Source organism: Cebidichthys violaceus, unplaced genomic scaffold, assembly GCF_023349555.1.
Source record: "Cebidichthys violaceus isolate CVI_PGR_0920_01 unplaced genomic scaffold, fCebVio1.0.p SCAF_22, whole genome shotgun sequence".
NCBI lineage: Eukaryota > Metazoa > Chordata > Actinopteri > Perciformes > Stichaeidae > Cebidichthys > Cebidichthys violaceus.
In genome coordinates, this window is record NW_027176395.1 from 1739005 (window position 1) to 1756420 (window position 17416).

A 17416-nucleotide genomic window follows, 5' to 3' on the forward strand; every position below is an offset into this window, starting at 1 on the left:
CTCGAGCTTCTGGCCGCTATAGAGGCCCTGCCGGCTGTGACCTCTTCACCGACTCTCCCGCTGCATTCCTTTTGGCCGTATGGCTCAAATAAATACGAGTGAATATCTGATTCGCCGTTGGAAACTTGGCTTAGTTTGCGATACAAAAGAAAGGGAACCGAGGAAGTCCCGATTCTGAGAACGCCCCCCTGGCTACCAAGAGGCGGAGCCTAGAAAACAAAGCTGTAAGTGCTTGTAGTTCTTCCTTCCAGGCACCACTGGATGCAAGTAGAGCAACAGACTTTTATAGTGAGGAATTTAAATGCTTCAATCATCTACATTTACCATCAACACTGAGAGAACATCCATATAAGAGGTGGCAAAATGTCCCTTTAATGTGACAATGGCGCTTCAAACGAGGGGGTGAAGTGCGATTGTTGCGGGCGGTTCTGGTGAGGCAACATCTGCCGGTGGATGTTGATTTCTATTCCCTGTGATAGTGGGAGCTCTTGGGTGTGATGTGGGGGGGGGGGCTGAAGCCTGACTAACTTGGCCAGCTTCCCTTGTGGAGGTTGAGATCAAATGAAGCGCACTGTTCTGTCTGTTTCCATCTGCGTCTCCTTGTCTTTGTGTTCGGGTCCGTGTCTCGCTTTCTGTGTGCGTCTCTCTTTCGGTCTTTTGATCTCCCGCCTTTTGGAAGCATATTGATGACAAAAGACTTGTGAGGCCTCAAAACGAATACGAGTCTCGCGAGTCTGCAGGTCCACGCTCGGACAACGATTTGCGAGATCAGGATTAGTCTGAATACCCGGAGAGCAAACTCGAACCATGTTCAGTTTCCTTCTAGCTTTCAAAATAAAAGCTTGGGCACTGCCGTTTTTAACGACTAGATGGAGACGAGGATCAGTGGTTCTGTTAAGACTTTGTAATCCTAATTGACTAAACTTCAATTTGTTGGCAAATGATCTAGTCATCAAGCCATTATGGGAGAGTAATTTCAAGGGTCAATTTAAGAGAGTCGAAATGACTCCCTGGATATAAATCACGTAAACCGTGTTTGTGTTAAAGGAATACTTCATTCCCAAAATGACTCTTTTGGATATCAGTTATTCTGCCCGTGTTACCTTGACTTCTTGAAGAAAAACTTTTCTCTCAGGCTTCAAACAGTGAACGAAGAATCCCAAAAAAAAAGAAGCTGAGAAACGGTCTCGGTGAATTGAAGCAAAAGTCTCATTTATCCAGTCGTGCGCTCACTGCAGATACATCCTCGCTAAAAAACCCGACTCTCACTTTAAACACTTCGGACTCGTCCGGACTCGCCTGTCCAAGTATGAGACTATTCAGAAGTTCGGTTTAAAAAGAAACTCGGGGCTCCAACAAATAAGACTTGGTGCAACATACTGTTTATGAATGAACAAGGCAACTGTAAGGTTGTGGCTGAACCTCGATCTACAGCGCAGATCCACACAATGATCCCACAATCATTTAAATTGTAGGCTGAAGGCACGACAGATGTAAACCACAAGGTGTCCTATATAGTCTCATGGTTCCCAGTTACAGACGAGAAATATATTCCAAAGATGACTTTCACTTTGAAGAAAAGACAGCTGGGAGAGGAGCGACGGATCAGACTCACAAACGAGCTCACGCATCATCCGGATTCCTCGCTGGAGTTTGACTCCAGCTCTCGTTACCCGGTGCCTGAGCGCTCCTAAATGTTGACCTGCAGAGTTTGTTTTTGTGCTCCCTCATCACTTTACTTCCGTATCCGTCTTCTGTCTGCTCCTGACTCTTAATCTCGTATCCGTCTTCCACCATTACCGTCCTTGTTCCCCTCTGTCCCTTTTGTCTTTCCTCCTCCTCCTCCTCCCCCTTTCGTCCTTTGTCCGTCTCTCCTCTTCCCTCCCCTCCCCGCCCCGCTGGGCAGGAAGGCCTTTTTTGATGAGGGGGCTGATATCTATTCACGCGGGTCATTCATCAGCGGCGTGTCGCTCTTTAAAGCAGCGAGCAGGAAGCCAGATCAATAAGTTGGCTGAACGGATGGATCTCTTAAGAGTCGTCCTCAGCCCAGAGAGATAAGGGATTTCTTTTTCTTTTCTTTTTTTTTTGAAACGGATGGCACTTAAAACAGTTGGCTGGGTGGGGGGCGGGGGGGGGGGGAGAATATAGAGCTCTGAGCACATCACAGCCGGTATTAAAATGGGTAAAGGCATTTAGATTGAAAAGGTGGTCAAACTTTGGAGGAAAAAAAAATCCACAAGGGGTCTCGCTGGAAGACCCGTACGTCTGCAGAAGTTCTGCCTCAACTTTGAGGTTCTTATTCAATCCACTTGAGTGAATTCAGACGCGTTGTTCCTGTGATCTCAAGCAGCATGAAGAGACTTCAATCTCCACTTTAAGTATCCACATCCACCCAGTTCTGATGATTCAGAGAGTTGGTCTTTTTGTCACGTTCAGGGTTTGGATGCGTGGCGCTGTGAGCCATGTGAGTACAGGGTTAATTACTTGTCGGAACGGTAAATTAGATGCTAAACATAACTGCTGAGATGAATCGTACAGCAGCTGTGAGACTGTGTTATGGAGATGAATTTTCTCGTTTTGTTTTTATTGATGTAAAATGTAGCTCATTAGTCCGCGAAACCCCAAATATACACGATATATTCTTAACTCTGTTGTTTTGTCTCCTTGTGACATCATAACTCAGCCCAGTTGTTCTAGTTAAGACTTTGTGGTTTCGAGCCGTCCTTGTGTCTATATTTACAGCGGGCGTTTCGCCGAAAAAGGGAAAAGGCGGAGATGGCGTTTGGATCTCGCTGGTGTTCAGGCGTTTTGCCCGTCACGCCGCTGATGCTTTGCTCATAGGCAGCCCGTCACCAGCACTGGGCCGCAGGGAACGCTGACAGGAAATCAGTGAAAGGCCCAACAGGCAGGGAATGAAGTTCAGATTGTAGGAGATGTTGTCTCTGATGTGTTTACACGCACACACACGCACACACACACACACACACGCACACGCACGCACACACACACACACGCACACACTCTTTCTTTGTCTTTTATTTTTTGTGGTTTTCTGACCTGTCATCTTCAGCAGCTTCCTAAGTGCAAGTGTGAAAGCAGCCAGGGGAAGTGAAGGGAGGCAGGGAACACACACACACACACACACACACACACACACACACTGTGACACTGCTTACAAAACCTCCTCTTCAAGACGTGTCACCGCTACTTTCATCACCTCAAGGTGATTTTGTCTAGAGAGCGCAAAGAGCACCCCGCTTCTTTTTGATTCTTTTGTTTATTTTATTCGTGCAAATGTGGAAAACAGTGAAAATGGGAGGTAGGAAAAACCAAACTTAAAGGTTAAAGTGTGCAGGATTTAGGGAGCTCTATTAGCAGAAATGGAATATAATATTCGTAGCTGTGTTTTCATTCGTGTACGATCACTAAGAACCGTGTGTGTCCGTGAGAATGAGTTCTTTATCTCTGCTCAGTGAGCCGAGGTCTCGGTAAAGGAAAGAGGTGAGCGGAGGGGTACTCGGCCATCTGCAACCACTCTGCTAGATGCCACCTAATCTTACACAATGTGCTTTTAAGTACTCAAGCAAAAAAAAAAATCAAATAGAAAAAAGTCCAACGCCGCTTAACAATCACATCCAGCGATGAAGAGAGCAAAAAAAAAAAAAGTCAGGATGACACTTCACGTCAAAACTCATCATCCAGAAATAAACGTGGGACATAAAATACCCATCGTGCAAGTATAATACAATCACAGCTGAAGTCGGAGTGCGCTAGGGGACTGAGGTGTGTGTGTGTGTGTGTGTGTGTGTGTGTGTGTGTGCGCAGAGGGGGGTAGGTGTTGACACACCAAACAGCTGTGTCTGATTTACCACCCTCCCCAATCCTCTCGGCGACATCGTGGAAAGTGCAAAGCGCGGTCGGCCTCCCTCGCCGGCTGCCTCCTTCGTCTGGCATCATTTTGCACTTCCACCTCCAGTGTTGTGAACCGGTGACATCATCCCTCAAGTCATTTTTGTAAACCGTGACTGTGAAGACATTTTTAGTTTGGATTCTGCATCCTGTTACAGAGCAGGCTGGATTCATTATAGTGTGTTATCCTCTCTTGTAGATGGAGTATTGGAGAACTTGTAATATTTAGACGTTTTAGGTCCGTTTTTTCTTGCTGTGACATGGAAGTACGGTACGGACGGGTCAAACCACTGTAAAGGTCGTACTTATCATGGCAGAGCAGCAGCTTATGTCTTGTCCTCGAGCTTCAGACCCGCTGCTCATTAAATAATAACACAGACCGATGTTATCACCTCCTCTGTCGAGCGCTGTCACACTAAAAACACTCATGAATATACATACGTTCCACACACAAAAAAAAAAGAAAAGAAAGAATCTGTGCTCATTTATTAATCTACGTATGCCAGGAACTGACATCGGATGCTCCTTTCCCCTTCTTCAATAATCAGTCTTTGTGTCCCTTTTTTGATCCGTCTCCCCCTGTCCCCGTCTGTCCACAGCTGCTTCCTGTCCCTGCTCCTCGTGGCCGCCGTGGTTTGGAAGATCAAACAAAGCTGCTGGGCGTCTAGGCGACGAGAGGTAAGTCAGAGACCCACGCCGACTGCAAATATTGATTTTGGCTTCTCTGGGTAGGTGAGCTTAACAACCAACCAGAACACAGATCGTGTTTGTCTACATTTCGGGGCGCCATGAAGCTTGTTGTTGGAGCGCCACGTTTTTTTTTTTTTTTGGTCAATGTCGCTTAAAAAAAAAAACCCAACCTGTGAGTATAAAGATACCGTCGGTCACATCGCCGCAGGTATCTCACCACGACAGCTACAACGTGAGTCACAGAGCTGATGTACCTTGACGGGTTTTGGTTTTCAGAGTTGCATTTGAATTGTATGTTCTTAAATAACCACGGCTTATGATCAGAACACATTTATAATTGAGAGGAACAGGGACATTTTGTCTACATGTTTACTTAAATCCACAAGACGCCCTGTATTTGTGTCCGTCTTTAAACTCTGTTAGCTGCCTTTTGAAGGGGAATGGAACGAGGAGTGGAGATATCAAAGACATTAGCTGAATTATAATTCTATTTTTTTTTTTTGCTTTGAATCTAACTTCTACCCTTGAAACAACCGTGGCCCACTTTTCCTCTGTGTGGATAGAGAGTTGCTGAGGAAAGAAACAAATGCAAAGCGAGCTCTCCAATTACTCACTAGAGCCGCATCTGTTTGGATCTGTGAGAGAGTTCGGTTATCTAACGGATAGAAGGACCCGGTTTTGGTAAAACACAACAACGTCTGACAAGTTGTTGTTTTTTGAAAGCGCCCTCAATTGTCCAAACGTCAGGTTAATAAAGAGGAGACGCCTCGCATAACAAACGTCTCCACCAGCATAGCACCAGACGATGGAGTCTATCAAAACCAGTCAACGTCGTGGAGGCCAGTAAAGGTCATCAGAAGTAACGTTCAGTCTGGACTGAAGTCTGGTTCAGGGATTGTCCCTCATTGCACATCTTTAACCATTTGCGTATATATCTGGTTATGACCAGTTAAACTATCATTTCTCTGTCGGTAGTGTTTTTTTTACGTAAAGACCAAACTCATTTTTGTGTCGATTTCTTTGCCCTTTGTTCTATTTGATAGGTTAAAAATGAGTTCCAAAGAGTTTTTAGTGATTGTATGTCCTCCCGTTATCTGGTGTCGTCCCTCTGGTGCTAAAAAAAAATGGACACTTTGACACCTTAACAATGTTGTCCCGTTCAAAATATCATAAAAAATCTAAATCATTGTAAAAGTGTAATACTTAAACGTCTGTATTTTAGAAAACATCTGTATTTGGCCTCAGGAAATGAACATTGAATAAGCACTTCAGACTGACGCTCTACCTGTGGACAGCGCCGCGGTGGCTGTTTATACTCCGTTATGCTAAGCTAAGCTAAGCTAAGCTAAGCTAAGCGGCTGCTGGCCGTCGCCTCGCGTCGCACAGACCATATGAGATTAGTATCGAACGTCTTTGTCAAGCAAGCAAATAAGCTCATTTCCCAAAAATGCTGAACTATTCCTTTTTTTTACGACTCGTCATGTTTCCCCAAGGCTCCATTCTGGGCCCGGTGTTGTTGTCGGGGACCTGCTGCCGCTGGAAGTGTAACCGAGGAGCAGCATTGATTTTTTTTTTTTTGTACTATTTTTTTTTTTTTATCTGTGCTCGTCGTCGTATATTTCTGAATCAACCAGTGATAAATCCGTCCTATTGATAATTAGAACAGTTACACACAGCTGAACAGAGATGAGTGAACGCTTTAATTACTGGAGCGAAGACAAGAAGAAAGATGGGAGAGCCTCAATCTATCCACTATGTGCTTCTTCTTTTTTTTCTTTTATGTTTTGTACTCGTACTAAAAGCCTATTAGACACTTTTATCTCCAGCCGGCTTGATTGCTGTGACGTTTTTTTTTTTTTTTTTTTTACACAAGGAGCCAAAGAAAACCTTAAATTACATAAAGGTCGGTCGGCATGAAGGCGTTCGATTGCTGACCAGGAGGGAGGCAGAGCTCACATCTGTCATTAAATGAAATTGTGCCTTTTTCAATTATGTCCCTTTTATACTCAACACAGCTAAAACAATCTTACACAGAATCCTAGACTTTTTCCTATCGAGTAGTTTAATAATCAGAATATTAACCCTCTATAGATGCATAAACGAGGTGCGTATTCATTTAAAGATGTGAAGATATTCCAAAGTTTGTCGACATCTATGAAAACCACGGGGTTTTCCAAAGTGTCGTCCCAGAAAACAGCATATTTGTTTTGAGCTGGTTCGACGCTGAGCTGCAGTGACCGTAGTTAATTGCTCCTGTGTCACGGCACACGGTGTCTTTCCACTGAAGGAAGTCAATCATTATTTGAAAGGACCGAACAGAGGAGGCCAAAGCAATCCGTCAAACCGAGGGAAGCCCTGCAGGGGCGCACAACGGACTGAGAATGAACCTGGAAATGACCGTTTTCATTGTCCTGTAACAATTCTGGGAAACCAAAAATGAAGTGAATCCATGTATTCATGCAGTGATTCATGGAGGGAAAAGTCTTGCATCGTGCTGCCTGTGTCGTATCTTTGAATCAGGAAACGAGCTCGTCAAATGTGTTGTGATACACTGCAGATTTTAAGCTTCGGTGGCTTTAACCTACTTTTTCAAAAACGTACTCACTCACTCACTCACTCACTCACACACACACACACACACACACACACACACACACACACACACACACTCACTCACTCAAAGTGCTGACAGACAGAGAACCTGCATCCTGACAAAGCTCCCGTGTGATTGGTTTATACCTCCTAAGATGACAGCAGCCACAAAAGATTTTCTCCTTTTTTATGATTTCTTCTTTTTCTCCCCTTAAAGTCACTGTCCAAGTAACTGTAATGGCATTTTAATTTGTAAAGGAAATAGGATGAGCTCTAGTAGCCTGGCAGCATGTCGTGAGGTATTTATTCAGCGATATCTGGCTGGTTGCTAACGGACTAACTAACAGTTTGAGCTGTTTATAGCGGGGCTAACTAAAGTCATGTGGCAACCACGAAAATGATTTTTGCACATGAAATAGTCCCCGAGAACATCTGAACTCATTGTCACAGTGCGTTTCCTGAAGGGGTTGAACCACCTTTTTTCAATGAGTGGCTGAAAGGTTTTTGTGCACGTGGGAGTGTGTTCCTGTGTCTGAGGACACAACGAGGTATTGTTGTGCTTAATGTCAGTTTGGGCCTTTTTTTTTTTTTTTTTTTTTTTTGAAGTGCCTTTCGGCTGTAACCTCGCCCACGAGTGCCGCCATCGCCCTCACCTCCGGATCCCTCTCAACGGCCCCCCTTCACCTGCTCCCACTCCGCCCTCTCGCCCGTCGCACGGCCCACTGTGGTCCAGCTGGACCCTCTCCAGGCTAGCCTTTAAACACAATCGGCTCCGGACCTTGGCTGAGAGCAAACCCTGCTGTTAGCGAAACAGTCAGGGTTTACTAAAATACCTTTTAATGGAATCTGCATTGTGTCCCCTAAAGTTGGTAGAAAGCAGATACGCAAGGGAATTCAGACATTCACAACATGACCTTTTAAAAACCCCAAGCAGTGTCAGGGCAGGATTTATTCTTTTTTATTTTGTCACATTTTAATAACTGTGGCCTTATTTTAGATCTCTATGGAAACACAATAATGGCTAGAATTAGAAAGAACTCAAACATTTCGTTTATGCAGCGTAACACCATTATGATGCCATAAATCAGAAGAAACGTTGAATTTATTTGATGGTTTATTTTACAAAAATTGTAACGGAATCTATACAAGCAACATTTTTCCAAGTGCCCACAAGTTTGACCCATTTTGGAAAGATAATGTGAGGCTCTATGTGCTATAAGTATTGAATTATTCTTATTTTTTCAGACCTCTCTGGTGCTCTCTGCTCTGTGTAATCAGCCTGCAGTTCAGTCAAAGTTTTTGTGGAGTGACTGTTGGTCTCAGTCGAGTCAATCATGGCTTCCCAGCTGTGCTGACCGGCGCAGAATTTAATGTGTTTTTTTTACAGGATCTGGTTATTGCAAACGGTTTTAATTTTAAACATAGAATAAAGTGGTTTTGATGAAATATCACAATTTTGAAGAAAATAATCTTTTCACAGGTCCTGGTTATGATGAACAGCCTATTCTTACGTATGCCTTCCTGGTTGTGGGGTTCAGAGGGTGCAGGTCATCATAGTGCGCGACAAGCTTCAATGGTGTATATAACGTGTTCCGATCGAATAACATAAGGAAGTGAGTTCTAACGTCCCACGATGCACTTCTTCCGCTCTGACGTTTCCGACGTAAACGTGTGCAAATTTGGCTGTGAATCAATGAGTTTGTCACCGAACTCGCTGGATATTTTTTAATTATGCTGTTGAAACATTTTCTCCAAAAAAAAAATGCCAAGAAATATGACTGGCGGGACTGTGAGTGTGCAATTACCGAAAGGCGGCGTCCATTGTGTTGATGAAACAAGTGTGGGATTGGTCTCACTTCTCCTTCAGACGGATCTTTTTCCAGTCGAGCCGTTGAGTGTTTGGACCCGGAATGGCTGCTTGCAGCTATATTTGTTATTAGTTTTTAATTTGACCCCATTCTGGAAGTCAACACAAATGTTCTGTTTTCAAAAAAAAAAAAAAAATTTTACTGCAATTTACATTTCTTTTTTTTCAAATGCAGAAGTGATGATGAAGGAGTCTCTAGAAATAAGAGAGCTGTGATTTAGGTCTATGTGAATCCTGGATGTAGGCCTGGGGCCAAACTTGGGAAAAGATGTGTGTGTGTGTGTGTGTGTGTGTGTGTGTGTGGGGGGGGGGCAGATGCAATATTAGTTATGTAGTGAGCGGATCCTACCACAGATGTCGAGTAGAATTAAGGCTGTGATTCCTTTAGAAGCTGTAGCTTTTGGCATCTCACATCCTCCTTACACACACACACACACACACACTGTACCGTGGAAAGTTTACTGTATGTCTGGACAAAACACTTTTCATAGTCTACTGCGAAAGTTCCTCATAACTTGAGCAATGGACAATCATTGCATTACTGCTCCAAAAATACATACTCGTATGATTTTTGGACATTTTGAATTTCTCGCACATTTGCAACTCGGAGTGATGCGATACATTGTGAGTGGTATAAGTAGAGGAGACACGACACCAAACCAAGCGACATTTCAAATCAAGAAAGGGAGGAAAAAGAAAAGCGTGTAATTGTGCCAGAGACACTGTGTAGGAACCTCATTTCTTCTTTCAGCTTCAGCTGTAATTACCTTGTCCCACTCATGCAGAGAGGCGCACAGTTTCACGTAGTGGACCTGCTTTCCTCGTGATGCATAATTTTCGGCGAACAGAAAGCTAATCATGTTTTTTTCCCCCAACGAGGCCGACTCTCTCGTTGCAGCCGCCTTGCTTCTCTGACACCGGGGTTGTTCGGTTGTTGTTTTTTTTCCGGCGCTGTCCCTCCAGGGCTTCGTTTCCTCTCATTCATCCCAGATCCCCCCCCCCCCCCCCCCCCCCCTCCGTGTTACCCGGTGCTTGCGTCAGCCGAACAGTGACACGCATTTGCAACTGATCATGCCCACACACGCTCCTCGCTTAAGCCCCGGTGCAGTGAGAAACGGATGCCGTTGCATTTTTGTTTTGGGGCGTTTTCAGGGCCACAGGACTTTGAGGGCGTGGCCGCTGGTCCTTGTACTTCTCTCCTTGTATATAGTGTCATTGTCATTTATTCTAACGTATTCATTTGTGAAAAATAAATATGTTCTAAACGGTAACATTATTACATTAAAGTTACTATGAGGAACTTTTATTTAGTGTTGATTTTGGCGGTCCCTGTGGACAAAAGCGGTAGTGTTTCCGAGCACCAGAGTCCCTTTTTAGAAAACCTCTCATTTTACTGCATCGGGATCTGACAGTCTGCTTCCGCTGAGCCCCGGTTCTGGTTCTCCCGTGTCAGTCTTCCCTCCGGTAAGCCCAGTGATCCGGTCTGGGTCTCCAGTAGCCTGGGTTCCATCGGGGACCGGCTGAGCGGCGAAGGAGAAGCTCTGCTCCTGGCCTCGGAGGAGGAGGAGACGCTGCTGCTGAGCTCTCCTCCCTCCAACGGCGCTCCGGACTGCAGGTCGAGAGGCTGCAGCAGCGCAGCCGGACCTGGGTCTGTGGTGGACTGGATGCTGCCGGAGTCTGAGATGAAGGAGTTTCTGATGAAACTGCGTGATTTCGTCTAAATTTCGAGTGACGAGCATTAAGAATAACTATATATATATATATATAGTTATCTTTTCTTTGATTGTCTTGTTTACTTATGGATGTCAAATAGAGGTAGCAGTATTCAAATGATTCATATTTCATAATCAGTTAAAAGTTCTTCACAATAACTTTAATATCCATAAACAACGTTTTCACTGCAGTCAGTAACCGGAGATGTGAATGCTTTGTAGATAATTGTCTTTGAAAGTGAAAACCACACAAGAGTATACAAATGAAAAGGTAGACATCAAATTAAAACTTAAAAACCCACATCGCCTTCTTTTTTTGCATGCTTATCATGCGCCTTCTCATTTTGAGCCTGAAAGTCGTTTCTCTCCCTTGATGAGCCCTTCATCGGTTCACATGTTTCCTTGTGTACAAAGCACAGCGGTGTACAGCTGAGACATGAGAAGCACGGCTTCTTCTCACCGTTTTTTTTTTTTTTTTTTAAAGTAGCGCGATAATCCCACAGCGAGATGAATCCTAGAAACCTTTATGTCCAAAATCATCGTACGGGTTTAACGATGAAGAACAGCCGCTTTATTCCAGTTTAGACGGGCCACTTAAAGGGACGGCAGGTGTGTTAAAGTTTACGAGACGCACATTGTGCTTGAGAAGTTTATCACCAGCGGTCTGATCGATGTGTTACTTTTCGCTCAGCGTGCTGAATGGGAACGTACTGTTTATACTTTGGCGCATAAGCTGTTTGAGTCCGTCTCTGCGTTTTGCACCTTTTCATAGTTCAGATTCTTGATGGTGCAGTTCGCCACAATTCATGTTTTTGTTTTTTTTTACCCCCTTGCTGTCATATTGACAGATTTTTTATTTTTTTTTTCCCCGACTAGAAATGAGCTCAGGTCCCGTGTGTGAGGTTCCTCTCTCTGCGGTAGCGGGCTAACACCTGCTGAGACTGCTGGAGGTTTTCTGGAACAACCCAGAGCCCACCTGTTGCTGGTCTGTGTGCTCGTTATGAGTGCCTTTTAAAGCGTCGGGTCGCATGTTTCCCCTCACGTTTGCCGTGCATCGATGTGCTTTGGATGTGTGTGTGTGTGTGTGTGTGTGTGTGTGTGTGTGTATACATGTGTGTATCTCTGTACTGTCTGATTCCTAATCAAAGCCTTCCTTTGAGACCCGGCAGTCCCTTTGAAGGAGCCGGAGCTGCCAGATGGCAAAAGGCGGACCCAGCCACGGCGGCCATTTTTTGGCCCTTCAGTCCGAAATAATTTGAGCTCCGTTCAATGCTGGTTGATGATAATCCTGCGGGAGCATTTGAGTACAGTAGGTTTTCGGTGGCAGACATTGTCGGCGGGAAGAATTCTGACATGTTTCTCCCCTGACTTCCCCAGACGAAGTCATGAAAAAGGATTCAGTCACATCTCAGCCAGCCCTGCAACAGACAGGAATTACAAAAGTACCTTGTTTTGGAATACAGATGAGCGAGTCAGCTAATTGGAGCAGAGATCCAGCGGAAGCGTCCTGTGGCGGGGTGATGCATCATGATGCAAAATAGTGTAATAACGACGGTCTTGTTTCACTCGACTCGATTGTGGCACCGAAAAAGAGGCTTTTTTTTTTTCCTGGCCGGAAGGCGTGAATTTTTCAGCACCTAAAGAGTTGAGTCGTATGTATTGATTCATAATGGAGCGGTAAATAATGCAAACGACTGTGAGTCTTTCACGTTCATTGTCAGTTTTCATACTCGTACTGTGAAACCCTCCTCCTCCTCTCTTCAACATGCCCCCACGATGGCGTCATGCGTGTTTCACCCCGACATCCATCGTCGCCCTAACACAGACGTACATCACGCAGAACTTGACGTTTATCAGACGCGTATATTGCGCCCCGGGGTATTTGACTGAAATGCAGAATGCGATAATGTCTGTGATCGGTGCCGTGGCGTGCCACATGATTAACTGAGCTGTAGGTTCTTTACACTTCGCCAGAGGAGGGAGGAGGAGGAGGAGGAGGAGGAGGTGGGAGTGGTGGGGGGGCGGCGTAAACGTCTCCAGATATCCTCACTTATTTATTACCCCATTAAGCTGCCCCCCCCCCCCACATCTCATCTCACCACCGCCTCTCCTCCACATAAATATGAATGTCAACCTCGGGTGTCAAGGCCCAGCCCCCCCCCCCTAGAAATACCTGCTATTATGTCATAAAATGAGTGGAAAGCTGCTCAATGGTCTGTGATGTGTAAACTGAACTTTTTTCTTTTTTTTTTCTCTCTCTCTAATCAAATGTTTTATAGCTCAGGTTGTGTGTTGTTAATGAAGTGATGTGCGGAGGTGCAGCTCCCCCCGAAAAAGTATTCTCTCTCTCTCTCTCACACACACACACACACACACACACTCACACTGCCCCGCCGGGAGCAAAGCGGCCAGCGTTTCACTTCTCCGTTTGATGGTTCTGTGAGAGTACAGTCCGCACATAAAAGTTTCTGCAGAATGGGAGCAGATCAGAGGAATGATCTGAGAGAAGTGTGTTAGACCTCGAAAAAAAAAGCACCGTGTGACGTGAAACGGTTCATGATGAAGAAGAGAATATGAAAACGATAAATGCACCGTCGCAGAAGTTTACGGTCGTCTGGCTGTGACTGATTGTGCATCCCAGCACAGATAGATTTGGGCCTTGCTGGTTATTCTGCCCTTTCACATTCATGCCCGTTTGCATTTGATGATATCAATGAACAGTAAACCTTCTATTAAAAAAGGTGATTTAATTCCTTCCTCGAGGTTTACTTTCCTCGTGTTACTTTCTGTAAGTCACACTTTGTATACCTACAGTACATACAGTGCCGTAGATTCACTTTACACTTGAGGCCAAATGAATACATAGCTCCTCTTTGACCAGAGGGTGAGGAAGAGTCACAACCGGCAATAAACTTGCTTAACGGCTCCGCGGCTTCGTCCTTGTGTCCGTGCCCTCTGCCGCCGCAAACTGCTGACCGTCTGTTTTTTTTTTTTTTTTTTGGGGGTGGGGGTGGGGGGTGGGGGGGGGTGGGGGGGGGGGGGGGGGGGGGGTGCGGTGTCACCTCGCCTCGCGCCGTCCTCTCCTGTCTGCCCCCATCCTTTCCCACCTCCGTCTGACGGAGACAGCTGCGCAACCTCTGACACCCCCCCCCCCCCGTGCCATCGCCAAAACCTTTTCCGCTGCTTTCAGCGATGCCGGCTGCTCGTGCACCAAAACACTCCTCCGTCTACCTCACACACACACACACACACACACACACACACACACACACACACACACACACACACACAAATCTTCAATACGATCACCTCATTTGACCAAGAAAAGTCCCTCAGTGAGATTTCACGTCTTTAATTTGAGTGCACTGACCTCAATGTAGCAGCACATAGAACAGATGACACGTAAGTTACATAGAAGAGAATTATAGTAACAATAAAACAATAATGATAAAATCAGAAGGATCATGTAAATATGATCAGGTGGTCGATGTACTACTGTTCTACAGAGATATGTAAGAATTCGTACTTACATAACCATCGGTGGAAGCAAATTAAATACTTCAAATTGAAAACCAATACTAGATGTGACATGGGATTTTTGACCCCTGGCTACGTTTTCCCACTGGCTGGCTATATACATCACCTCCTTGTGGAATTTCCTATTGATTTAAGCTTCGTCACAGCGTTATATGACATCAAGCTCTCTGTTTTTCACCGTACACGTGCCTGAGTCTCTACACAATACAGATCACAATGATGGGAATGGGCAGTGGCGTCGGTAATGAACCTCGGAGGCATTCTCCTGAATGACATCTTCATAATCGGTCACACCGTCTCCCTCAGAATCCTTCCCAACGCGTTAAGCGTCCGCAGACTTCGACTCGCACACTCCCCCCTCGCACGCACCGGCGTCTGCAGCAGATGGTTCGGCGTTAAAGCTCAGTAGAGTGGGAGAGATTGGCACCGGCGTCCTCTGAATGAAGCACCGAGTCCTGGAGTACAATGAAGACATCACTGAGCACGCACAGTGGAGCTCCGCGTCAAATTAGTTTCCGGGAATCATCCGAAATGATGAGGAGGACCCTCTCAAACCAGCGTGGCTGCTCCTGAACCCGCGCGCTCCGGGTCCCAGAAGCAGATGGCTGGATGTGAATGCGGTTCACACATGAGCGGGGAAGAAGGGAAAAAACAATCTTTCCACCTTTACTTTGCAGCTGTTACGCCCTTGCCCAGCACTCCTCCATGATGCTCTGTAATACATTATAATTTTAGGATAGTGGGAATACACCGCGGCTCTGTGCCGCTCCACTTCTGCCTGCCAGGAGTGTTCCACATCACGATCCAGAGAGCGGATGTCTGGATGCCTCCCCTGATAGCGCTTTGATACACAGCGCCCAAAACTTGATATGCCACATGTTTTCATTCTCTATTCCAAATGAGTCAGAAAGATTACAGAGATAAGCAAACTGAAGTCGGCAGAGAGCAGGGGGGGAACAACTCATTCATAAGTCCTGACAGCCTGATCACAATTGCGAATTTCTGCCAGCTTCAATATCTCCCCAAAAGAGCAGTCGACAAACTGCTGCCAAGATAGGTGCAAAGGCTTGTAGTTGAGTCTAAATCAGCACTGATGAAATCACTGCAGCGATTTAAAACCGGACTCCAGGAATAGACTGGTGAAATGTGTGTGTGTGTGTGTGTGTGTGTGTGTGTGTGTGTGCTGTGTGTGTGTGTGTGTGTGTGTGTGTGTGTGTGTGTGTATATATATGTATATGTGTGTGTGTGTGTGTGTGTGTGTGTGTGTATGTATGTATGTATATGTATATATATGTATATACATATGTATATGTATATATGTATATATATGTATATATGTATATATATGTATATATGTATATATATGTATATATATGTATATATGTATATATATGTATATATGTATATGTATATATATGTATATGTATATATATGTATATATATGTATATATATGTATATATATATATATATGTATATATATGTATATATATATATATATATATATATATATATACATATATGTATATATATATATGTATATATGTATGTATATATGTATATATATGTATATATATATATATATATATATGTATATATATGTATATATATACATTTATATACATATATATATATATATATATGTATATTTATATATGTATATATGTATACATTTAATTATGTATAAAAACACCAATGATCAAAAATAAAGTAGGAAATAAAGCGTCTATTTCTAGTCTGATGTTCTGTAAGTTGTAAACAAAACAAACATTTTTAAATAAGAATATTACTTTTTTTAATCAGAATCACAATCTTGACCTAACCCTCACCAAGTAGTTCTGTTTGTTAGAGGTTCTGGTCACGGACCTATTTACAGATTCTTTATATTAGATTGAACTTGTTATATAATATGCACCAAACTACAAATATACTATTTAGGAAAAATGTCCATTTATCTGATGTGACAGCAGGTGTTAACAGTGCAGGCAACCATTTTGAAATGAATTCATGCTTGATTACCTCCAAGCAGAGCGTTTGATCCGACTAAACCTGAACTTTTAGCCTCATTTGCTCAGGACTGACACGGCCGGGGGGGCGGGCGGGGGGGCAAACGCTCATTTTTAATAATCAGCTGAGTTCGTATCATCAGAAGTCATGCAGAAATCTCTCTGCAGTTGCTTCTAGGTCATCAATTCATCAAATTTTGAGTAATTGTCCAATTGAAATTCATTCCCCAGATGTAGAGACGTGTTGCAGGTCAACTTTACCCACCAACTCTTTTTTTTTTTTCTCAGTGGCAGCTTGAGGAATTTTAAAGTAGCGTAAGACTCATGAAACTCATTCTTCTCATTTAAGGCCGCTTGATAAAAAGGCATCAGCTCCGGTATTAAAAAAAAAAAGCAAATGTAAGAGATCCTTTGTAGATGCAGGAAGCGTGATGTTCTCGGTCTCTTGAAAGAAATGTAATGCTGTCTGAAGCTAGAGGTGGATCAGTGTTACCATTGTTGCACCCTTGAAATTGGGTTCAACCATGCCGGCACTCGGTAAGAATAATTGCGCCCTTGGAGGCAGATTCTTGAGGCCGTGGTCTCCGTTCAGGCTCAGCGGTACGCTGCGCTGCACTGGGATTGTGCTGCAAAAGTGCATCATTGCTTTTATGAAATATAAGGAACTTGGGACACTCCTCGCCGTTGGAGACATCCCCGGCACTTTATTAACTACTTTGTAACTGTCACTTGTGGGTCTTGCTCTGCATGTGAACAAAAATGCAGATATTATCTCCCCCCCCTCCCCCCTCCCCCGCTGCTCCTCCCCTCTCTCTGACACACGAGCGCACTTAAGCCAAACTTTTTCGTAATGATTGACTGCGCGACGGAACGCCACGTGGCTCTCCGGGGAAATTGTGGTGTAAGAAATATGCAGGTGATGAATTTTCTATCATTTAGCTTATGTTTTGCTGTACGGGTGGTTCGTTCGTCTCCTGGCAGTCTACAAATGGAGACTTTCTTCTTTTGGCAAACAAAGAAAACACCTCTCCAACAAGCAGAGGAAGAAACGGTTCACCTCAAACATCAGACGGATGTTTGTCTCGGCTGTCGGGGATGTCAGGAC

General features: G+C 44.4%; 1 protein-coding gene across 1 annotated transcript in view; it reads left to right on the forward strand.

The window, feature by feature from the left end:
* The window catches only part of atrn (attractin), a 104031-nt gene that overhangs the window by 51311 nt on the left and 35304 nt on the right, over window positions 1-17416 (forward strand). The window contains exon 18 of the mRNA XM_068718130.1: window positions 4509-4587. Coding sequence (XP_068574231.1) covers window positions 4509-4587 — 79 coding nt within the window. The remainder of the gene's footprint in view (window positions 1-4508; window positions 4588-17416) is intronic.